Below are 24,848 nucleotides of genomic sequence, written 5' to 3'. Positions count from 1 at the left end.
TTACTTTTAAAATTATTAATTTTTTTTTTTAACTTTTGGAAAATTAAGTCGAAACCTTAAAACTGATGCCATGTTTTTAATTTTATAAAACAAAATAATTTAATTAATTAATTTTTAATAAAAAAAAGTATATAAAATTTTTGTTTTTAATGTCTCTGACTACACCTAACCCCAAAATACCCTTTACAAATGTATTTTTTACAGCATAAAGGGGTATATTAAAATTTACAAACTTTGCACAAAAATATTTGAAAGAACCAGTTACAGTGCTGTTGAAATACACTACACCAAAATATTAAATAAAAAATTGGAGAAACTTGAGTACCAATTGTAAACTTTCAAGCTTTATAATTAAATTTTTGACATATTATTAAACATACATATGTGTTGTAAAAACATTAGAGTGTAAAAGTTGAGTTTAATATTCATAAAAATGAGTTTCACAATTGTTTTTTTTTTAATTAAGAGTGAGAAAGATGTTGAAAAACAATAAAAGACAGAAACAGAATTTATATCGAACTACTATTTTTGAGTATGTCATATAAAATTAAAATACAATTTATGAATTGAAGATGATATTAATTATCTTTAATTCAATATTTTTTATAAAAAATGTTTTATTTCGGATTTTAAATATTTTTATTTATTGATATCACTATTATATTTTAAATTATTACACTTCATTTTTTTCTAATTTTTTTATAAATTATTATTCACCGAAAAACCTCAATTTAAATCACTCAACACAGCTTACGAACAAAATTATGCAACTTTCATGATGTAGCGCACTCTTGACACCCTCCACACGCAAAAAGAACTGCAACCACATTAAAAAAGGGCAACAAGCGCGGTGTCTTTATTATCCACGAGCCGGCTCTTGCGTTCGCGTACTATCACTATTATATTACGGTAAAAAAGTAACGAAACCAAAAACAACAATACAAACGCAACACAAGCAAAAGTAGAAAGAGAGGGGGCGGAGAGCATTGCAACAACGTTTGTTGCATTTATTTACGTTTTCGGTCGTCAACCTGCTTGTTGTTGTTTGTAGCTTATGAAAATTTTGAGCGGGAAAAAGTGATAATAGGCCGCATGTGGTACCCCACACGACACAAAGTTCATATGGGAGGGGTTCTACACCATAGTGTAGCGAGCGCTGTCCCAACCGACATACCGGAAGCACAAAAGAGAGCAAGTGAGTGCGCATAGAAAAGCGGAAATGTTACGAAGAGCGCGCTAGAGAGCGCCTATGTGGTGGAGCAGGTTGCACAGAACTCAAAGCAACTTTTTCGCATATCCTAAAGGATAAAATATGCTATCATCGACGTTTTAGACGCAAGTAATATTTTTACGTGCCCTTGTTTTATATATCATAGTTAGAAAAGTGTGCAAATAAATTAAAATAGAATCTAACCTGCTTGCGATATATTTAAATGCCTGTTGTTTAATTTTTGCTTTGTGAAGACACCAGAATATTCTTGTAGAGCCGCTGCAAGGAGTAGACGACTCTTGCGTGCGTTTATGTGTGTGGCGCACCTTTTTTCACAAGCTCAAAGACAGCATACCGTTTATTCGTTTTTTACACTATGAAAATTTTTCACTTGTAAATTTTATATAAAAATATTTCAAATACGCTTGCACTTTTATTGCGATTTAAATTTGCAATTTGCAATTTCCGACTCCGGCACAAGCTACAATTGCAGCTTATTCATTTACACCGCACAATCAACTCAATGCATTCAACTGGCTAGCGCTCGCTGCGTCCAACTCGACTGCACAACGCGAAAGCTTAAAAACGACTGACTTGAATGCCGTCACGTAAATGACTGAACCAGTTATGTGGGCTCTTGCCATTAGTGATAGCAGAGTTGGAGCACAACACCGGAGCTTCGGCCAGCAGCAACAACTCCAACATAATGAGATGAAGTACTCTTAGCGACTTTCATACATCCACTTAGCAATTGGCCAACTTTCGGAGCGGCACAAATGGTTGCGTGAGAGCGTTACTTACTCTCTCTTTTGCCAAATTTGTGGTATCCCCATCTCGAATAGTTGCAAATACATTGCCTCTTAAGACAAGCGGGTGTTAAATTTTTGTAGGAAGTGTGCTTGCACTACATTTATGAATGAATATTGAGCTTTTTGAAAGCGATTTTGGTAAATCAAGCAAAGCTTCTGCAGAATTTAGTCGGGTTTCATTTTTCACTGTCAACTACAGCAGCTTAATGAAATGGAATTTCGCTAAGTGAAGAAATATTTGATAAATAATGTGGGTATTTATTCTAATTTTCCCAATATTATGGTAAAATTTGAAGTAAAACATTTGATTTTCACACTTTTTACTAAATACTTACCCGAGCTTGTTTTCAGTTCAGACCAGTCCTAGAAGAGGCGTCCGAATGGTCCTTGAGGTGGCTGTCAATTTTTAGCTATGGGTAGAAGTCCTTAAATTATACTCTTAAGTTTGCCACGAAGGATATGTGGGAGACCCTATAAAATTTATATAAAAAGGATCAAGGTGATGAGCTGAGTCGATTTAGCAATGTCCGTCTGTCTGTCTGTATATACGCGGATTAGTCCTCAGTTTTTGAGATATCCATCTGAAAATTTGCAGAAGCTGCTCATTTGTCGGAACCGCCAATATCCGGTCGGATCTCTATTGCCATACAAACTGCTCAAAATCAAGCTCTTGTAGAAAAATGTATTTTTTTTGACAAAATATCTTTTCGAATTTGGAAAGGATTATTATCCAAATAACGGTACAATCTTCGAACAAATTATTTAGACCGATAGCATATAGCTGCTGCACAAACTAACTGATCCAAATCTAGTTCTTGTAGGGAAAACTTTTTTATGTTACCTTTTTATGTCACACATTTTATGGCCATCCCTAAGGCAGCACTACAATCTCCCAACAAATTGTTCAGCACGGACCACAATAGCATATAGCTGCCCTACAAACTAAACGATCAAAATCAAGTTCCTGTATGAAACCTTTTTTGTTTATATTATAGCGTCAGGTTTAACCGAAGTGAACGTTTTTTCTTGTATTTCTATATAATGATTTATTAATGATTATTTTCCAATTTATATGTGAAAAATACTCCTTTTCCCAAAAGTAATAAACTAGTCAAAGAAATATATTCGATGACTTTCCGAAAAGTAATCGGTTTTTGCTTTCCAAATCACTATCTCAAAAATTCCTCAGTTGTAGAAAAAATCCCTCATTACATATGAACAAAAGAAAATCATAGCAAAACAAAGAAATAAACAAAAAATAGGACTCTGATCTCGACAATCTGCAGTAACTCCGTACGATAACGCAGCTAAGCGATTTAGTTCAACAAATTAGTATTTCGAAAACTTTCCACGCTGATATTGGTTGAACTGGCACAGTAAATATTTGCACACCTTGCGACGGCAAAGGTAAATACACTGCACAGCTGCAAAAGCTTATAAACACAATATTTTGTGCGTTAGCTTGGAATTTATACGCACATAAATGGATGGTTAGAGACAAGCGAACAGGTAAAACAGGAATGAGAGTTCATAAGAAATACCCTGACGAATTCACTAAACCGGTTTAATGTCTAATGCTTGGAATATAAATACATAGTGAAAATGCTGTTAAAGATCAGGCATGCACTACTGGAGATCACCAATCATCCAGTGACAAAGCAATCCGCTATCATTATCAATAATGAGATCATCATAACTTCAGGATGCATACTGCAGCCATATGTGCGTCCAGTGGCACCTTTTCAAACGCAGACCGATAGAGAGGATGTCTGTCCCAGCACAAAAATCATATATAAATTACATCAATGCAAGTTAATTAATGTGCAGGAAGGTAGTAGCGATGAGGCGAAGCATTTAAGTGCGCTGAACTATCAGGTGACATTCGATAGACGTAAATTACCCATGTCGAATGCACGACGAAAACAACCACATATTCTCACACGATATTGCGCCAAGTTGTTATATCTCTTCAATTCAGCGGAGATTTCACGACATGTATTGCGCTTCCTGAACAACGATCGTACGGATAGCTCATCCGAAACGCATAATGCTGTACTGCTTTCGAGTTTTCTTGTGTTGAGTATGCGTTGTGACGGTGTAAAAGAGAATTTCGAACGTTTTCTACGACATATTGCACACTATCTTCGCTATTTGCAGCCAATACACACACTGGACGATGTGCTGGTGATGTGCACACCATTCGGTCTAGAAAACTTTTATAAGACTATCAGCATTGGCAAAGTGTCAAATGTTATGGGCCGCGATGGTTGTCTCTTTGTGCTGTCTAATGCTTTGGCGCTGGGTTGTGAGGGTGCGGCAGTCTTCAATAACAAATTGTAAGCGTTATATTCAATTTACGGGCAATGTAATAATGTAAAATTTTGCATTTTCAGGCGTTTAATAGGTATGATAATGTGCACTTCCTTTCAGCGACAGCAAGAAAATGTCAATTTGACCTTGGCGGCCAACTTTGCGTATTTGCTGCGCGATTTCATGCAGCAACTAGGTTTAAATATTACTTCAGTGCGAGTACCAAGAGATTCATCAAATTTTCCATGTAATTGAATCTAATAATGCGTATTTTGAACTTAGTGCTATTAAAGTTGTACTTTGCAGGGGAGCGTGCTATGGTTGTAATTGAAGCAGCGGGGAGCCAAGGTACTGGCACATTTATTAAAGTGTTGAACAAAAAGTTTATACTTACTTGCACACACGTTGTATTCAAGGTAAATATGTATAAGTATATGTATATATTATAATAAAAATACTACAATGTTAACTTTTAAATAAGAAATTAAGACACTAGCACTAAAAACGCTTGTAATTACTCGCTCATTAACAATCATTGTATAAATCTACTTATACAATGTTAACAACTGTCAAATAGTTTCCGTTTGATCGCCTATTTTATTTGCTTGAACGGACGCCATTTAAATTTTGACATTATTTGCACCACTAACGCCATTTCTAATTTCACACATTTTTTGCATGCATTTACGTCATAAACTTTGCGCCATTAATTATATTTTGTGGAAAATATTTCTCCAACCACAAGTTAAATTCGAAGGCAGTTTGTCGCAGCGTGGACGGTGAGTTTGAGTCGGCAGTGCTATGGCGTAATCCGCAATACGATCAACCCTTTGATGTCGCTTTGTTAGCTGCACCGGATAATATTCCCGAGCGCTACTGTGTACGTTTATCCGGTGCCAAACCAACACTGGGTCAGACAGTTTATAATGCTGGCTTTCCTTATTTCGTCAACTTTAATTTAAAATACGATTTCAACCCAGCAATATTTCAAGGGCGCATAATTAAATGTTCACCGGGCGCTATTATGTCTGATGGTTGCGTACAGGCTGGCCAGAGCGGTGGTCCGATGTTTGATGAACAAGGGTGTATTCTGGGTATCTGTGTGTCAAATATAAAAGTTGGAAATGTGGTCTACCCTAATTTAAACACCGCCGTGCCTATTTGCCAGATACGCACATGGTTGGAGCAGTATGCGCGTACAAATGGTAACCAGGTTCTATTTAATGTGATGTTATGCCTTAATTCGTATGTAATTGTTTTTGCAGATATAAAAGTGCTTAGTAATTTGGTAGCCAATAAGGAAATGCAGCGCATATGGGCGTTGGAATCGTTTCCAATACTTAGTAAATTGTAGCCGTAACGATAACGTTACAATGTACAATTTTTATTGTATGAAAATCGGATACTAGCTCATATGGACTTAATTACTATTAAACTGCGCTATGTAAATATATATTTGTTTATAAAGCAAAAATCGCGTGCTAGCCACACTTTGAAAAGTATAAAATACAAACTTCAATCAAAACAAAATCGAAATTTAGTTCGCTCTATTTACACAAACATACGAAAATTGTTTTGGTAAGTTTCAAAGAACATTGTAATTATATATTTCTTCAATTTATATTTAAATTAATACACATATATATATAAATATATAGTTGTAGATATTTTTACATCTACATTTCTTCGATACGATTTATCAGAAGCAGAAATAATAATATATAATAGATATATTTATGTATGCACATTGCGGTCTATGCACTGATTGACATGCTCTTGCAAAGTAGTTAGAGACGAACAGGTAATTGAGCATATTGGACATATGTGTTGGGGTTTAGTTGAAGCTGGTGGTGTCAGAGTAGTGATGTCCTGTAAATAATATTTCTAATTTTTTTTTTGTAAAACTAAATTGCACATAAATATTGGCAACTACTTACTCTTGAAGCAGTTTTTGGTGGAGTGACTTGTTGCCTTGTTAAAGAAGTTTGACGTTCCTCCAACTTACTAACTAGTTCGCTTAATTCATGATTTTTGCGTTGGAGTTCACGCAAGTCGTCTATCAGTTGTACCTTCTCGCCAGCCATCTCTTCGCGTGCAGTGCGCTCTAATTGAAAGTCACGACTGTAGACATCCACTTGCTGGCGCAGCACATCGAGTTCTTCACGCATTTCAGCGCGTTGTGAGGCGTAAATCTCAAATAGTTCAGTTTTCTCTTTGTCATTAGCTTTCAACAAAGCTATATCGGTTTTTAGTTGATTAACTAATTCCTCAGAAACGGTTAGATTTACTTTGAGACAATTTATTTCATCGACATATTGTTTTTGCTGTAGTGAAATAAAATTTAATTGTGTATATGATATATGTATGAGAATTAAAAGATTTGGGATACTATGCATTTTAGTTACACATTTTATATATTAGTTAAAATGCATACCATATCGTTGATTTCCAGCTTCTCTGCCAGTAATTGTGACATATTGCGTTCAAAATTTTTAATTACACGTTCATGTTCGAGTCGTGTAACATATTCAGACTTCTCTGAATTTTCGTCGTTCTTTCCTATTTTTGAAATGACCTCAAATGACGACTGCAAAATTAAGTGTACAGTATACAGTAAGTTAAAAGCTGAATGTTTATGAAGATTTATACTAACAAGTTGTTGTGTTTCCAAATTTTCAATTTGTGTGCGCATGTTGGCGATTAATGCGGATTTTTCGGATATATTTTTTACAAGTTCCTCGTGCTCCAGTTTTCGTACAGCTTCATAGGCCTGAATTTGCTCAATTTTTGATTCCAATTCACTTTTTAAATTTATGTTTTCATTACGTAACTGTAAAAATTAAATCGCAATTAACTCATATACATACATATATGAATGAATGCTTCAAGTACTCACTGCAGCTATTTGTTCTTGACATTGTTGCAACTTCTGACGGTTTTCCATATCGTTAGTTTGCATTTGCTTTTTCATTTCTAGCCATGAACTCATTTTGCTGTTAACTTGCATGAGCAGATCTAAAACATATTTGTTGTTATAGAATTTTTTTTTTTAATTTTACGTGACATAGTCTTGCATACCTTTCATTTTGAGATAATCACTCATAACTGTTGTGAGCTCCTCGCAAGCTTCTAAAGACACACTTGGAAATTGTGAATGGATACTGGCCTGGAATACACAAATGTTCAAATTATTACTATGTATAAAAAGTATACCAATTAATTATTGTTAATTTCATATATCCTTCACCTCACTTGCGTTCTCATAGACAAGTTTTACACTTTGAAACATTCTAAAAATGACTGTGAAATAAATTACCTTTAGTGCATCCGCTGGCACCTGACCCATTATATAACTCACAGCCATGGAGTTTGTTAAACTTTCCTTTGTATTAGTTTCACTTTTTTGCTCTACAGCACTTGTTTTCGGTATGGCCCCAGTTTTAGCACTTTCTTTTACGCTTGTATCGTCATGCTGAAGATCACCGGTATCTTTCGGAACTATGCTTTGATGAGCGGACGCTTCCATTGCTTTTGCCGAGTCAACGCTTCTTTTCCAAACTCCATGTCCAATAAACTGTCCAGAGTTGCTATCGGGCGCCTGTGTAGGTTTGCTGGCCGATGCTATTGCTGTGGTTATGGAGTTAAATTTTTCATCATTTAATATTGGTTGGTTGACTTGTGTTGGAGTCGTATCTTTTTTATCGGCTTGTGCTGTTGCATTCTCATACATTGAAATTAGAGAATTTGGTTCTGACCAATCCTTCAAAACTTCAAAAGAGTCGAGATCTGACATTATCCACACTGAAGTTCCTTAAATGAAAAGCAGCTCAAACACATAATTATTTTGACCCATATATTAATAAGGGATTCCCCTTATAATCACAATATTATCACATTCTATTTTACGATTTTCGTAATAATAATGAATCACCTCACAAAGAAATAGAAGCATATCTATAAATATAGGTATGTGTTTTTACACTCACCCACTAATGCGCAGTGATGAAATATTGTAAATTTTCACAAAATATTTATATTTGCAATGTAAATATCTATTTTGCTTTTGTCAATTGATCAATTCTGTAAGAAAATTGTGATTTATTTACTTACGCTGCAGTTTTTCTGGGAAAGAATGCACTACAAAATAAATAACTTGCAGCCGATGCGCTTTCCGAATAAGGGATGGCAAATTAAATGCCGATTCAACTCGCGAATCGATTTTATTTTTAAAATAATCAATTTTTCGGAGTCGATCTCTACGTTTCGAAATCGATTAAGAATCAATTCTTAACATTCGATTTTATGGTTAGATGACTAGTTTCAAGTACTACGTACGATTATAATATCATAACAAACCGTCTGATAGAAGATCATGCAAATATACTTACAACTAAATAATAATATTATTTCAATATATGTATTAATATGGCGCCTAGCAACGTGTGGATATATTTAAAAAATGTAAATAATGGATCTAATTTCAGGTGTAATAAATGTGCGAAGCAGCTGAAATATTATAACAGTACGACAAATTTGATTAAACATCTAAATTAAATACACAAAATTTATTTAACTGTTACCAAATATAATATAATGGCACTAGAACAACGAGTGCGAAAGACAGTTACGATGAAACATTATCAGTTCCACACCTAAACAATTAAATAATATATTTATATTTATATTGAGTTTTTTTTATTTGCGTTTCCATATTACTAATTTTATCAATTTAATGATAAAATTTATACTCCTTTTATATTCTATCATCATTTGTTTACAGCGCTGTTTATCAGAAGCTTCTAATCAATTGGTTCTTTTAAGTACTACTTAATAAATTTTATGGCATAGCGATTATATAAATAAACTTATTAACAATAAAAATTATTGATCTTCTGATATAGAAGCGGTTCAAATCGAAATAACCGATTATTGTGCTCGACCAATTGATTTTTACGATCGAAAAATATAAAGTCGATATCGAAATTAAGAATCGATTCTTTATAAAATGTTTCCATTCCTAATCCGAATTCGAACTCGAGCGAACCGGTTTGTATACAGCTGATTGCAGTGTTGCTTACGGAATTTCGAACAGTAATATTTTTAGTGCTCAAGTGCTAAAAATGCCGTGCTTTAGTTTTTGTATTGTATATAAATTTGAATTATTTTTAAAATATTTAAAAAACGTTTTAGTAATTAATTGCGTATACATATTAAGTGTGGCGCACTCGGTACTTTGATTTTTTGAGTAAATGAAACACAATTTGATTCACAAAAAAAAACATTAACCCGGCAAGGTAGCATATTGCATTTTCCAATGAACTTTCGTCAATTCCTATAATGTTCTGCTAAAAACCGGTTTTGACTTATTATTTTAAAGGTGACTTATACTGAAAATAGTTTCCGCGCTAATTATAATTTACAAAGGATAACGTAAACTGATTTTTGTACTTAATAATTATACTCTGAACAGGGTATATTAAGTTCCTGCATGAAAAACGTTTTTAATTGACAAGGTAGTTTCACAAAATTTGGCACAGATTATATTTCAAGAGAGCACTACAGTTAAAGATAACTGTAGCTTATAGCTGCCATACAAACTGGCCGATCAAAGTCAAGTCTCTGTGGAAAACTTTTTTATTTGACGAGATATCTTCACGAAATTTAGCACATATTATTTTCCAAGTAAACGGTACAACCTCCGAACAAATTGTTCAGATCGGACATATTAAATATCGGATATTGAATATAAAATCAAGATAAAGATCTTTTTATACCATTTTTTGCTATAAGAAATTCAGCTTTTAAGGGTATTATAGCCGAAGTTAACATGTTTTATTTCTTACTTTTTTATATTTTTTAATATTGCCTTTTACAGTTGCTAAATAAAACATCTCTAGGTCAATACATGAAAACAGTTACATGTTCCTTAATTAAATATATTTTTTATTTCTCTAAAATGTAATGAGGTACAAAAGTCATTTCACTTAATTATTAATAAACCGTTAAAAATGTTTGAGATTAGCCGACTCTCCGCGTTTGCCCCACATTACGTGCCACTTCGGCGCGATAACGAAAGAGTGGACGGAATACATTCACTTCAGCTAGTTCCATATCGAAATCCACATCGACAGGCTCATTGAGTTGTGCTTCGGACAAAGCACGACGCGCACGCTCATTAATCTCATATGGAATTGGCTCTTCGAGAATGGGTTGCAGAACTAGAAAAGCATTCAAGTCTTTTAATAAGCTTTGTTGTTGCATTTCCCGTAGTTTTGTGTCGAGCGTGTCGGGGTCTACTGCAGTAGCAGTTGTGGTAGGTCGGAGATTCTCAACGCTGTTGTCATCGGAAAGAGGGCGTGCATGTGCAAGTCCGATAAGAGCGCACAAAATCATATAGCAGATGTTTTGGCACTGTAAATAATAATGTAATCGATAACAAGCCTAATTAGAGTCTGCTTAAATGTTTAAATACTAGTTGTAAATTAAGGAGAAAAGCAAATTTTCTAAGCAACTTACATTAAGATTCTGCATACTAGTGTTTTTGCTGCTGTATCGTTGTTTTATGACTTTAAAGTTGATATTCTCTGCAGGCGTTCGTATTGCACTCTGGCCAATTAACAATGTTTTGTTGAAATACGAAAGTTGCACAGTCTTTTATAGTTAGAAAACTTGTGAAATTTTCTAAGCTTTTTCGCAAAAAAAAAGAAATAGAAATCAAAAGCGAGTGCATTTTGCATATCTAAGTATGGTACATACATACATATTTTTTTACCACACACTGCGTAGCTCCAGCTGCTTTCAATAATTTACGCCGTCGCAAATATTAAATTAATTTCTGGAAATTATTTTCGTAGTTTAGTCAAGTTTCAATAAAATTATTTTTTTTATTTTGTTTAATTTTAAGGATTAGAAATTATTTATTTTGATTTCTGCCAAAACTACAAATCCTATGTTCTAGATAATAAAAAAATCTACAAATTTCACATAACCTAAACATTTTTGTGATAAATTATTATAGCCAAGTTTTTCGTTTTGTATTTTTAGCTTTTACAATTTTTTTTTTAATATGGTTTACACTTAGCTTATTATGTCCTAAGCAAACTAGAATTTTTTTGATTCAAAATATTTATATTTTATCTTATTTTATTCGAAAATTCTTATGTCAAAATCACATTTTTAATACTATACACATACTATAAAATATTATTTAAGATTTATAACTTATTCATAATAATTTTAAAACAATTTATTAATATCTACATCAATTCGCAATCTATTTCCCACAAAAAAACCCCTTCCGCTTCCTAAGTTGAACATCCGGCACGTAAGATTATTTTTCAGCGCCGTCCACATTCATTATTGCGGCCAAACCAACTCTTTGTTTTCTTCGAAATTAATTAGTCCAATTAACGGGCATTGAGCTTTCAGGTTTCGCACTTTTCGACGCAATTAACAGTTGACACAGCAATTAAGCGTTTTGCAAATATAATATCTATTTGTGTTAAACATTGTTTTATAAAATAGTGCATAATATTATTCTATTCAAGTACACGCGTGTAAAATGACTAAATCTTGCAAGGGAAATTGTTTTTTAGTGAGTTTCTTTTGCCGGCAAATGCAACAAACAAATTGCCGAAAATTTAGTGCAGCAGCAGCAAGCCCAGCGCGCAGCTTCGTAACATGCTCGTGAAGGTGAGTGGAAGTGCTTGCAGCTTGTGTACCTAGATATACTTGTACATATGTGTTGCATACTCGTGCATACATTACTGAGCTGGTGTAGCCTCCGTGATTCTCTCGTTTCCTTTACGCACTGAGTTCGTTTTCAATCACTTGATAAAAATATGTTTGTATGTATACATATGAGTTTTGTGAATGTAATAAGCATGTGCAAGTAGCACACAACTGTCAAAAACGTCACTAAGCAGCTTGCGACCCATTTTTTTTTGTAGATATTTGATAAATATGGGTTATATGCATAATATCACGTATTGCTAAGTGATTCATGCCGTTTATTAGTAATAGATGCAAGTAATATGCGTGAGTAATTTAGTACAGTTTAAGTTGTGATTTGCAATGATAGTTATAGTATAGTATAAATTTGTGTTACACTTTTTTCACATAACCCCAAAATTTTTATTAAAAATTCAAATAATCAAGTTTTTGGGTTCTTATTTTTATCTTTTACAAAAATGTTGTTTATTTACCAAGTTGAAGCAAACGAATCCTTCAATTTCCAAAATATACTGAACTTTATTTTTGATTTGTAATAGTTATTTTTTCTCCTCATATTGACTTAATATTGGAAAATCACCCTACTTTTCTATTGAAAGTTCTCACTTCAAAATTTATGTTTTTTTTTTATACGAACTATTTTTAATTAGATTAATTAACAATATAAATTTAAACAACAAAAAAGGCGCTAACTTCGACTGCACCGAAGCTATAATACCCTTCAAAGTTGCATTTCTTAAAACATGATCTAAATACTTTATTCTAAGACTGCAGCGCAATAATCTATGCCAAATTTTGTGAAGATATATTGGCAAATGAAAAATTTTTCCTTAAAAGAACTTAATTTTGATCGGTTAGTTTATATGGCAGCTGTATTCTATAGTGTTCCGATATCGACGTAGCAGCTTCTTGAGGACAAAAGGACGTATGCAAAATTTCCGATTGATATCTCAAACTTTGAGGGACTACTCTGTGTACATACAGACGTACATACTCAAATTGACGCAACTCGTCCTGCTGAGCCTTTATAGAGTCGCCGACGTTTCCTTTTTTTAATTACAAACTTTTTGGCAAAGTTTATGGAAAAATCCTCTCAGAGATATTTTTGAGAAGTATTGCAACTGTTTGAAAAATTAAATACTTCAACAAAATAAGTAAATAAATAAGAACAAAGGTTTTTGAAAAAATATTTGAAGTGCATAAAACTATTTTCACTAAGTTTATTTAGTGCATTTAAGTTATGAAAAAGGAGTCATATTCGCCTTAGAAAACGCAATAGGAATAAAACTAATTCTTCATTGAATTCAATTCTTACTCGTACATCATACTCAAAAAAAATTCAGTAAACTGTTCGAAAAAAAAGTAATATCTACATATGTAAAGAAAAATAATTTGAAAAAAAGTTGTTTCAGCTTTTTGCTTACATATATACATATCTAGGTATGTGCCTCAAACTGAAAAGTTTGGATATAATTTTGCAATCAAAAAACGAGTACCCATTCGGTAATTAACACTGACGCAATCGCGCAGTGATTAGATTCTTTGTTTTGAATGGTTTAAAAGCAAAGGCAATTTATGAACAATTGTTAGAAGTATATAAAGAGTCCTCACCTTCCAAACGCACCGTTAAATTTTGGGCTGGTAAATTTGAACGTGGTCGTACTAGGCTTGAAAACAACCCACGCGAAGGACGGTAAAAAACCGCAACCACACCGGAAATTGCTCAATGATTCATAATTCATTTATAATATTGTTAGTGAAGATCCAAGTTAGACTAAGCGTAAAATTGCTAATGCCATAGGCATCTCAGACGAACGAGTGCTTTATATTTTACATGGAGAATTATGTACATATGTAAAAGCTGTTTGGAAAGTTAGTGCCGCACACGTTAACAACTTAACAAAAACTGGATCGAAAACAAATTTCTCAGCATAATTTGGGGCGTTTTAAGCAGAATAAAACCGATTTCTTGCATCGATTTATAACTATGGATGAGACTTAGATCTACCACCATAATCCTAAATTGAAAGAAGAACGCTTATAGTGGACTGAAGCTGGTTGTTCAGCTCCAAAGCAGGTGAAGGCATCAGTTTTTTGGAATGCAAAATCAATTTTTTCGATTGATTATCCGCAGAAAGGTTAAAAAAAAGCTCTGAGTAATATTTAATGCAGCCTTTTAAATCAGCCGGATGAAAATATTCGTCAGAAAAGGCCAGGTTTGCAAAAACCATTTTTCATCAAGAAAATTCACCTGCTCACAAAGGTGTCTTAACAATGACAAAATTCAACGAATTAAAGTACGAATTGCTTGAGCATCCACCGTATTCACCATATTCGGCTCTCAGCGACTACTTACTCTTCAGAAACCTGAAACAATTCCTTCGTGGAAATCGTTTTTCGTCGAACGAACGCCAGGTACAGGCGGGTATTTTGTAGAGCTTCCGGAAAGTCATAATAGGGATGGCATAAAATTATTGGAGGCTCATTAAAATAAATGTATTAAAGTTAAAGGAGATTGTATTGAATTAAAAATATATATTTCGTACCAAAAACAGTATTTTTTAATTTTGAGCGCAGAAACTTTTCAACCAACATGTAGTTTATTTATTAATTTTTTACCGTTATTTGTGCGTTTCTGGTATACTTACGATTATTTTAGAATTTTTAGATGTTTAAAAAACTCTATATAAAAGTGCTAATCCAACAATTTAATTGAAACATTTATTTTCTTCGCTTTATTTTATATAATATTTAATTTGTTTATTTTTTTAATTTTTTTGAAGTCATAATTATTTTTTATTTTTATTTATACTTTTTAATACACAATACAACTTAAAAGAGTAAACATTTTACTGTTAAGTAATAGCTATTGATTTGTATTGGTGTTTTTTATTAATATTATACATGCATACATACATACACACATCAATTCAAGAGAAATACTATTAATACTTGTTTATTGTTGCTTCCACTTGATTTATTGTTGATTTTGCGCGTTCCTTTTGTGTTGCAAAATATTTATGTATACTCATGCTTTACTTTCAAATGTGTACATATATCTGTACAGCAGTTAATATTTATAAATGTTCTGCATGGCTAGTTGGTTGCTCACAAAACATGTCAGCCATTTTTCCTTTTGAAATTTCCCTTGATATTTTATTTCATTTTCCATCAATAAATTCATTTCGAAAAGTTGTACTTATTGACTTAATGCTATAAAATCATTATTTTCCAACTTTTTCAGCGTTTGTATCTGCATTTAGTTGCGATTTTTAATTACATACGCACATATGTCAATATGAAAAAAATTTCAGTTAATTTATAAATACTTGTACGGAAGACAAATATGTACATACATATATGTGATATATAAATTTTTGTTGTTAACAAACCAAATTTCGAATGTGGTAGTGACTAGTGGATGATTGAGTAGAAAAAATTGCAGAAATCCAGCATAATTAGTTTTGCATAAAAAGTATTTTTGATGTTTTTGAAGGTTTTGGTGCAGTTAGCTATTATGAAATCAGGAAAAATATTTTTTTTTACAAAAAAATGAATATAAATTGTTAATATAAAAGCTGAAATACAAAAACATCATTTGGCGGAGTTGGAAGAATTCTTGAAGTGATTTTTACGCAAATATTGTATGTAATTAAATACTGTTATACATATAAGTGTGTAGTACTGATTAGCATTAAATAATATTTTTTATATAAGTAAGCAAAACAAATTAATTTAATTTATTATTTTTCATTGCACAAATTTATTTATTTTTTGTATTTATTCTTATAGTTATTTATAGCTTTTATTCTAACTGAAGTGTTAATAGAAATCTCAAACTCTCACATGGTAGAAATAAAATGAAATAAAAAGAAAAACTCAACATCAGCAAAATTTTAAAATACACAAGTTAGTAAACCTAATACACTTTAAGGCTTTTTTAACATAACTAAATACAAATTAACCTAAAAAGTGTTTATTAATTAAAAAATATTTATTTATTAATTCAAAAATATTTTTTTTTGTAACAGACTCAAACCAATAATAAAAATAATATACAAGGTGTGTTAAAAAGAAAAGGTGAATTTTGATTTTTCGCGGGCTGTGTACATTTGATTATCGATATTTGGTTTTTGTTATAATCGAACACATATGTTTATCATGTGCTTGCATTAGGAGCCAATTTCGATTAGTAGTTTGTTTTTCACAATAAAAAAGGTTGGTCATGTTTTTGTGTGCTCTTCGATTTTTGACTTTTGAAATGAATGGATCAAAGAATATGATAATATACCTATATATATTAAATTTTGCGTTAAAAATTGGATAAAGTGCTTCAAGGCACTTGAAGTATTGACTGTAGCATTCGGTGAGTCCACTTTGTCTCAGAAAAGTGTTTATAAGTGGTACAAGCGCTTAACAGAAGGCCGAGAAGATGTTGATGACAATGAGGATCCTGGTGGTGCGACCACGTGAACAAGCGAACAAAACATAGAAACAGTGAAAAAAATTGTTCTTGAAAATTGTCGAATCACTATTAGGGAAGTTGCAGAGGATGTTGCCATATCAATCGACTCATGACATTAAATTTTTTGGAATGGCAGCTAAGCTTGTGTTCCGAAATTGCTAAATTTTAAGCAAAAGCAATGTCGCATTAATATCGATTTTTTGGCTAGAAAAAAATCGTAATCATACCTCAACCACCGTAATCACTAGACTTGGTTCCCCGCGACTTTTTCTTATTCCCAAAGCTGAAGAAACCAATGAAATAAAGCGTTTTGCCACAATCAATGAGATCAAGTCAGAATCGAAGAAAGGGTTGATGGCCATACCGAAAAGTGCAATTTAGAAGTGCTTCGAGGATAGGAATAAGCGTTGACACAAGTGTATTATATCCGAAGGGGATTACTTTGAAGGGGAAAAAACAAATATTAATGAGTAAAAAAGCATTTCAAAAAAATTCAAAATTCAACTTTTCCTTTGAACACAGCTCGTATAGAAGTGTACAGTTTGTGCAAAAAGTAATAAATTTCATTACGCATCGTATTGAAAATTCAATAGTAGTTTATTTTTCAGCATATATTTTCGTATACTTATGTATTATTAAGAGGCACACCTAGCGTGAAATTAAAAAAAGAATCGACTTTTTTTATATTTCGTTCTTAAATCGATATTTCAAAGAGTTTTTGAGTTACGGCCTTCTAAAGTTTAGTCCTCAGTTCAAACAGATCCATCGGTTTATTTTTAAACGCGCTTTTCTCAAAACAATGTCCTTCAAATTTATTTGTGTGATTACTCGAAGACAAATTATCCGAACACTATCAATTTTCTGCATGTTCTGTACATAGTTCTCCATTTAATGACCTATCAGTTTTTTGTTCTGAATGTAGATTACATAGCTCTATAAAAAATATATATTTTTTATTGCTCAGAATATCTTATATAAGATATAAACACCTACCGTTTAGTAAATGCCTGGTTTTATTCAATGAACTCCTTTTGCGTTTCAAAAGTAGTTTGCATTCCTTCAGAAACAATGATGGCGTCAAATTCGCGGAAATCAGTATATTCCTCCAGTGGCAAAGCGAGGGTGAAATATCTACGCCAAAGTTATTTTATTTTTTAAAAAAAGAACTCAGTGATTTAATACGTGATAAAGTTAGGAATGATAAAGCAATTTTTCAAAGCTTTGGACTTCGAAGAATATTGTTTTAATTACATTTGTAGAAAATTCCGAAACTGGCTATGGAGGAGTCGAAAGTTAGTTTTGGTCCTCAAATACAGCGATTCTTGAAAAATACAAATTTTATCAAGGTTATGACTGTTCCAGAAATTGAAGCTTGGAAAGGTTGTTTGTTAGTAGTCGAAATTTTTCTAAGTAACCATAAATACCCAAATTATGAATAAATTGTCCAAAATATGCCGACAAACTTCAAGGTTTTAAGTGAAAATATGAATATCCAGTTAGATTATATCTGCAATTATCTGGATACATTTTTGAATAATTTAGGAAATAATAGTGAGAAACAGAGAGAGAAAGCGGTTCCACTAAGATCTAAAAATAATGAAAGAAAGCTATCAAGGTTAATGGGTTCGTTCCGGCTGATCCTTAAAAAAAGATTGTCAACTGGAAAATTATAAAGGAAAAGCTTATAAAACGCATTTAATTAAGATATAACATATGTTTTCGACAATTTTCTCTCTGTTTACTTAGATGAATCCTTATTTTTCAAAAAAACAGATATTATAAATATATCTGTTAATTTGTTTCATGTTTTTTAATTTTTGTAATGTAAAATGAAAATAAACATTTAAAAATAAACTAGCGCAAATATATCCATATACGATCTTATATAATATATAGGGCAATAAAACCACTGTAGATCAGAGTTATTCATAGTCAAGCTTGGCCAAAACAGTAGGGTGGAACGAAAAAATTTGTTTTTTTGCTTAGCCTGAGAGTAAAATTTGTAGATTATAAAAAAGGAAAATTTTGGAAAACAATTTGTTTTTAACATGAGGCTTTTAAAGTAAATTTCGGTAAATTTTAAAATTTTTTTGGACAAAATATTTTTTTAAGTTGATAACTTTTAATTGGCCAAAAAGTGGACTCTCCACAGCTTCTAGAACACTTATCAAAATTTTTTTTGTCCTCAAGATGTTAAAAAAAAATTTTTCTTCCAAAAATTTTCATTTCTTATATTCTACAAATGCCCTCATGCTAAGCAAAAAAAAAATTTTTTTTCGCTCCACCCTACCAAAAAAGCCAAAATTTAAGGTTTTTTTAATACGTCACCATTTTGTCAATTTTTAAATTTTGCTTTTCGATCGCAGGTCATTGTAAGGATCATATCTTCAAGTAGAAAATCTTGTGTTTTAGGTTTCAGCTATGCAAAAGATAAAATTGGTGCAGCAGTGGAGGCCATTTTGTTAGCGCCGTCAGAGTTCGCGTGTAACTCGAAAAATATTCAATTTTTTTCTTCCAAATTTTTATTGCGTATTCTCAAAATATGTATAAATGTTCACTTAAAATGTTAAAGCAATTGTTACCGTATTCTCAAATTCCCAAAAATCGCCTTTTTTTAGGCTGCCACACTAGAGGTGCCTCTTAAGCAACTGAAAACTTCTCTTTTAATGCTTGTTCTATATATGTTTTAAATCGTTAAATTAATCTGAAAAGTAGTCGGGATATATTATGATTTTGTTGCATATTGTTGGAAGTCATTTTTATTGATGCAAGCGAGTTAATAGTGTTGCCAAAAGACTGAACTATTTCACGTTTCTTCAGTGCGTTGCTTTTTCTGTTCAAAATTCTACTTACTCTTTATACGGTATGTAATAATAAAAATAATAATAACAAAATAGTTTCTATAGTCTACATAGGCATAAAAAAACCTTTTCAAAACTAATGAACTTCTATATATGTAGTTGTCGATATTAAATTGTTTTTGGTGAGTAACTTAGCTAAATATAATAGAGTTTTGTTAACAGTTTACTTTTAGAAAAACATTGGGTATAGTCTATACATTCACATATATATTTTTTCAATAATTGTAATTAATACGAATTTTTTTCATTTAAGAAATGGGCACTTTGGCAGAAATATATCTGTATATAGTAGGTATATAGTTGCTTATAGTTAGCACATTAGTTATCTGATTTATAAAATAGTATTCTTAAAAACTAAGCAAGGGAAGAATGCTTTGATGAATATATAATATACAAAATCAAAAATTAAATACATACATTTCTAATCAAAGTACACTTTGTAGAAAATTGCATTGTCAAATTATTATACTTTTAATTATTACTCAAACTTCTTCCCTTTTGTAAAGCTTTACTGAGCTCATGATTTCGTGCTATTATGTACAGTTATTTCACTTAATGCCTAAATTACTTATTTACTTTTGATTTCGTATTAATATTATATTATAGTATATATATTTTTGGAACTAATAGAAATGAAGAGGTATTTTGAATTCCAGAAGAGATTTCAGCGAAAAAGTTTGATATTTTGAATTCTAGAAGAAGTGTCAATAAGTAAATGTATTTTTGACATAAGGAAGTTATCTAGAGTGAAAAAGTACTAAAAAAGTTAGCTATTGAGTAAACATTTTGAATTCCAGACGAGATTTGCTTTCCAAAATTTGTATATTTTCAAGTTGCTAAAGTTTTTTATAACGAGGAAAGGTCTACAACAAACTTCTTGAGCCTAGTTGCTATTCTGACGTCAGCAAATCAGCTGATGCTGTCAAATTCCTTGATAACGGCTTAGCGGCAGTGCTGCCAAGAGTTTGTTTTTATACAAAAATTTCGAATAGCTTTAGCTGCATGCTTGAAATAAATTCTCCAAAGAGTTTTAAAGTCAAGACTATAATTTTTTGAACATTTTTTTTTACATAAATATATATAATTTTTCATTCTACAAGTACATATAGTTTGTTGTTAATAATTATACAAATATTTAATTACTTTAATATTCATAACAATTTTTTTATTACATTTTATAAATACACATTAGACATTGCTATTAACTATTGTTGAGTTAAATTTAAAACGAAACCGGTATTTCTGAAAGTGCTACGTTTCATTTTGTGGGTATTGGTTTGAACGCAAATGCGCATGCTCGCAAGCTTTTGGCCAGCTTTTTGCTTTGGATCGTAAAGCTACTGTTAAAGTTTTGCCATTTAATGATTATTTGCTGTTATTTATTAAGAAAAAAAAACAGTATTTAAATTTATGGAGCAAATACATGTACCTACAACTATATATCTCGGTATAAGAATATTGATTCATGTCACACCTAACCTAAACTCACAAAGTCGGAGTAAATATATATTTTTATATACACATCTATAAATATATTGTACATATATAGATAAGTTCAATACATCTAGCTAGTTACATATATATACATATATATATTTCATGTAATTTTTTTTTATATACACACAAGTGTCCCGTTATAGTAACTATATTCTTCACTTTGTTCAGACAGTCCATTTTTTGATTTAGTTTACTCTTTTTTGTTTCTTCTCATTTTTATCTCTATTTGCCCTTCTCAACCGTTCAGTTGCATTGCTTTTTAGAGCACTTGCAAATTCTCGCAATTTTTAAATTTCGAATCCTCTTTACCCAGTATCCAGGTGAGCATTTGGCGTGCCTTCATGCTGGCCAATACAACGCTGCGGCTCTTATACCAGTGCGCCGGCGAGGAAGCGCCATCTCGATTGCCCTGAAAGTGCGTTTTGAGATTAGAAATTTTATATTTAAATTTATAATTACAGTATCAACATTAAGTATGTGCAAAAAACAGTTATAAGAATAGTTAGATTATATAAAAGATGACTGTAGTAGGTTGTAATTATAGTTAAGGAGGTGAAAATTGGATTTCTGTATGTAAAATTGAGAGTTATAGACTTAGTAATAATTACATATACATTTGTTATATAAATATTTATAATTTATGAACATTTGGAACAAAAAAGTATAGTTGTTTAAGTTAAGTTATAAATCTCCAGATTATGCACCACAGATATCTAAAAAAAGTTTATTAAAATACTACTTATATTAAGAGTTCAAACAATATTTATATAAAGTTATTTCAAAAATCTAACAACTTCGTAATTATTTACTCTACTCAAAGCTTACTTTACTTTATCAAAAGAAAAAAAAAATTATTGCATTATTTAAAGCTTATAATTCGAAGTACCACAAAGTGTTTGCCGTTGTGGGTCTCTAAATATTATATAATATATAAGGTTGATTGAAAAGAAATATATTATTTTTGCATTAAATTGAAGTTTTTATTTAGCACAGTTAGAATGTTCTAATTTAAGTCAATCTGCACCGTTTTGTTCGATAGCTTGTTGTCATTTTGAAGGTAAGTTCTGAAAGCCACTTTCATAGAAACTGTTGTCCCTACTGGCAAGAAACTGTGACAATCGATTTTCATAAGATTTTCCGCCAGCAAAATTATTCGCCGCTGACAGGAACAAGTAGTAATCGCTGGATCCAATTCCAAATAAGGCATATAGCATAAAAATATCCCAACAAAACTTCCAGAGCTTCTGGCGAGTCACAATCGATGTGTGTGACCTGGTTGAACACAATTCCGATAATGCCGAAAGTGGACCATATACTCTTATATAACGCCAGATACATATCACTAAAACCATCTTTAAAAAAAAGTTATGGATTTCTTCATACTAGACCTAATACTGTGTTTCCTTATAAATCTATCTAGCATATTTCTGTCTCTGTTTTGTGGTATTGGTTTTCAAGTATTGCTATTTCGGAGCTTGTCAATTTAAATTTTTACCAGAAGGAGTTCATATCGTTTGTAAGAAAAACATATTTTTAGACAAAATTTTATCGTGTCACGATTTTTCGAATTTCTAGTACTGCTAATTTCCCTTTTCTTTAACTCTCGGATCATTCAATATCAGTGAATAGCTTTAATTGACGATCCCACTTAGCAAAAATTCTGACGATCTTATTCTTGGTGACCATTTTTTAAAGATTCTCAAGAGTTACTGAAACATGTGAATTATGCATTGTTCACTTGTTATGTTTATCTTTCGTTTGTCAGTCCTAAATCGGACCAGCTAGTCCGACTTATATATAGAAAAAATATGAGCATATTCCATTTTTTTGTGAGACATATTCCTATTGAAATCACTATTCTAGGAAAAAGTTTTATCAAAAATTTAAACAAGTATCGATTTATTAAATTATAAACATGCATAAGTTTTTACTATTAAATAAATACATATAGAGTGTACATTTAATCTAAATATCTACTGTTTCTATATTTTTTTTCTAAACTGATATGAAAACACCTCTGTTTTTAAATATACATGGCTTTCTAAGCAAAAAAATCTCTCGTAGAAAAATTTTTCTTACAACGAGAGGTTATAGAGTATAGTAAGTATTTACAATTGGACCGGAGGAAAGGGTAAATTGATTTTTATTTACTCACCAAATTTTCAGAGTTTTTTTCATTTACACAATCAGCGCCATTGTGTTCTAAAGCCTTGTCTATAACCTTTTCTTTTTCTTTTATTTTATTATTGTCTTTATCTTTATGCTTGTCTTTGGATTTCTTAGAACCAGTACGTGAAGTACCATCTGGATTCTGTTCAAGGGTGACGTAGGTTTTTATTATAAAATAATAGTTTTGAGGGTAGGGCGAGAATTTTTGTTTTCAAGAGTTGAGCAACAACAATAAGCCAATCAAGTTATTAGGGGTAATTTGGAACAGTAGTGGTTATAATGGTTGTTACATCCGGAGTAAAGTCGGGGAGGCAGAATTTTTTTAAATCACAAATATGTGGGTGATAATTGTAAAGAATAGTATGGGTAATGATAACGGTCAATGTAATGGTAATTGTATATATAATGGTGATAGTATTTCAGTCATAAGATAAATGAAAATAAAAAAGAAAATAGTAATATTTATAGTTATGGTAGTGATAATTGTAATGGTGTTGGTTTGGTAATGATTATAGTAAATGTTATATATTGGTTGCCAAAAATTAGATATGCATAAAATATGTTTATAATTGTAATGATTACCAGAAATGTATTTGAAATTGATATGTTAATTGTAAAAGTAATTGTTATTTTAGTACAATTACATACGTTATTTTTTGCAGTAACAGAAGAATTCAATTAGTAGTGTGATTATTAAGGTAGTAGACATAAATAGCAGATATGATTATGTTATTGATGATAATAAATACCAAAGTAGTAATGGAAAAGGTAAAATCAAACGGGATGGTAGATAATGTCATAAATTGTCAAAAATTAAAATAATTTAATAAATTTAAATTATTAATTAATGACCGTAACAGTACAATTTTTTTATATTATTAAGTTTTACAATTGGAAATGACGTTGATAATCATATTAATAATTGTAATTTTAAGTAATTGAATTTACAGTTAAAAAAAAGTCGTTTATTTTTTATAATTGATGACAGTAATCATGTTGATATTGTAATTGTAATGGTATTTGCATTTGTAATCGTATTGGTAATGATAATGTAATTTATATTATTAATAATTATTATGATTATAAATAATGAAAGTAACAGTAATTGTATTGATGTTGTAATTGTAATGGTATTTGCATTTGTAAACATATTGATATAGCAACTTGCAATAATTTTTGTATTTGTAATCGTATTGTTATTCATTGTATAATTGATAAAAGTAAATAGTGGTGGTGTTTTTAATTGTTATTTGTAATGGTAATGGAAAAGGTAGTTGTTAAAGTAATGGTCATTAAAATAATACAAGTAATGAAAGTGTGTGCAAAGACAATATCAGGTTTCAGAAAATTTATGAAATGATTTCAGCAATCATGTATGAAATGATGATCGTATTAATAGTAGTTATCGACGGCATGAATAAAGTAGAAGAACAAGAAGAATAAGAAGCATTAATTATTTCGAATATGGAGTATATTATATGATATTATGAAGCAGTTTTGGTTATGTGTGTGGTCATGTATTAAGTTGTAGAGTTGTGAACGCCAATTATTCGTTGGACTTAACTGCTTGCCACACCTGACAGACAGTTAAAATAAAATTACCATGGGAAATAAAATTTTAAATATTTTCTTATATGTACACCTGCGACACTTTGCGGCAGTAGTAGTAACATATTTTCAATATTGTTTTTTTTTTTGCTAATTTATCTAAAGCACACACACATACACGCACTAATACTACTACTCTTCAGTGCCTATAGACGAGAGACAACACAAATTCGACACTTTAATGCCAC

The 24,848-nt window shown here is 31.3% G+C and overlaps 5 protein-coding genes across 13 annotated transcripts in view; 1 reads left to right on the top strand and 4 right to left on the bottom strand.

The window, feature by feature from the left end:
• Positions 1 to 1,835, bottom strand: part of LOC106619372 (kelch-like protein 17) — a 54,327-nt gene extending 52,492 nt beyond the window's left edge. The window contains exon 1 of the mRNA XM_070107633.1: positions 1,415 to 1,835. The gene's annotated coding sequence lies outside the window, so the exon portion shown is untranslated. The remainder of the gene's footprint in view (positions 1 to 1,414) is intronic.
• Positions 1,836 to 3,279: 1,444 nt separating this feature from the next.
• Positions 3,280 to 5,859, top strand: LOC106619375 (uncharacterized). The gene is made up of 6 exons (XM_014237435.3): positions 3,280 to 3,528; positions 3,617 to 4,355; positions 4,413 to 4,576; positions 4,636 to 4,745; positions 5,075 to 5,534; positions 5,595 to 5,859. Exons 1-6 carry the CDS (start codon positions 3,507 to 3,509, stop codon positions 5,681 to 5,683), a joined length of 1,584 nt encoding a protein of 527 aa, XP_014092910.3. The 5' UTR covers positions 3,280 to 3,506; the 3' UTR covers positions 5,684 to 5,859.
• Positions 5,860 to 5,899: 40 nt separating this feature from the next.
• key (NF-kappa-B essential modulator kenny) lies at positions 5,900 to 8,545 on the bottom strand. Of its 4 annotated transcripts, none has more exons than XM_014237436.3 (8): positions 8,440 to 8,545; positions 7,646 to 8,139; positions 7,408 to 7,495; positions 7,226 to 7,344; positions 6,983 to 7,159; positions 6,764 to 6,916; positions 6,267 to 6,653; positions 5,900 to 6,213 (listed from the first exon to the last, which is right to left on the bottom strand). In XM_014237436.3, the coding sequence occupies exons 2-8, from the start codon at positions 8,120 to 8,122 to the stop codon at positions 6,064 to 6,066; spliced, it is 1,551 nt and encodes a 516-aa protein (XP_014092911.2). In that variant the 5' UTR covers positions 8,123 to 8,139; positions 8,440 to 8,545; the 3' UTR covers positions 5,900 to 6,063. The 4 variants fall into 4 exon arrangements, with proteins under 4 accessions (XP_014092911.2, XP_036228392.2, XP_069963786.1 ...); XM_036372499.2 differs by having other exon boundaries at positions 5,900 to 6,198; XM_070107685.1 differs by having other exon boundaries at positions 7,646 to 8,130; positions 8,440 to 8,516.
• A 1,706-nt stretch (positions 8,546 to 10,251) lies between these two features.
• On the bottom strand, positions 10,252 to 11,021 carry LOC106619369 (uncharacterized). The gene is made up of 2 exons (XM_014237426.3): positions 10,846 to 11,021; positions 10,252 to 10,740 (listed from the first exon to the last, which is right to left on the bottom strand). The coding sequence occupies exons 1-2, from the start codon at positions 10,858 to 10,860 to the stop codon at positions 10,348 to 10,350; spliced, it is 408 nt and encodes a 135-aa protein (XP_014092901.3). The 5' UTR covers positions 10,861 to 11,021; the 3' UTR covers positions 10,252 to 10,347.
• A 3,828-nt stretch (positions 11,022 to 14,849) lies between these two features.
• The window catches only part of Rgk3 (Rad, Gem/Kir family member 3), a 121,794-nt gene continuing 111,795 nt past the window's right edge, over positions 14,850 to 24,848 (bottom strand). For 4 of the 6 annotated variants that reach the window (XM_070107700.1, XM_070107701.1, XM_070107699.1 and 1 more), the window contains 2 exons: positions 23,039 to 23,194; positions 14,850 to 21,292 (listed from right to left, as the gene is read on the bottom strand). In XM_070107700.1, the coding sequence (XP_069963801.1) occupies positions 21,143 to 21,292; positions 23,039 to 23,194 (306 nt within the window). In that variant the 3' untranslated portion in view covers positions 14,850 to 21,142. The remainder of the gene's footprint in view (positions 21,293 to 23,038; positions 23,195 to 24,848) is intronic. The other 2 variants (XR_011395838.1, XM_070107703.1) reach the window with 2 other exon arrangements.

This window comes from Bactrocera oleae, chromosome 4 (assembly GCF_042242935.1).
Source record: "Bactrocera oleae isolate idBacOlea1 chromosome 4, idBacOlea1, whole genome shotgun sequence".
NCBI lineage: Eukaryota > Metazoa > Arthropoda > Insecta > Diptera > Tephritidae > Bactrocera > Bactrocera oleae.
Note: the sequence above shows the minus strand (reverse complement) of the source record. Positions and strands in the feature narration are given on the sequence as shown.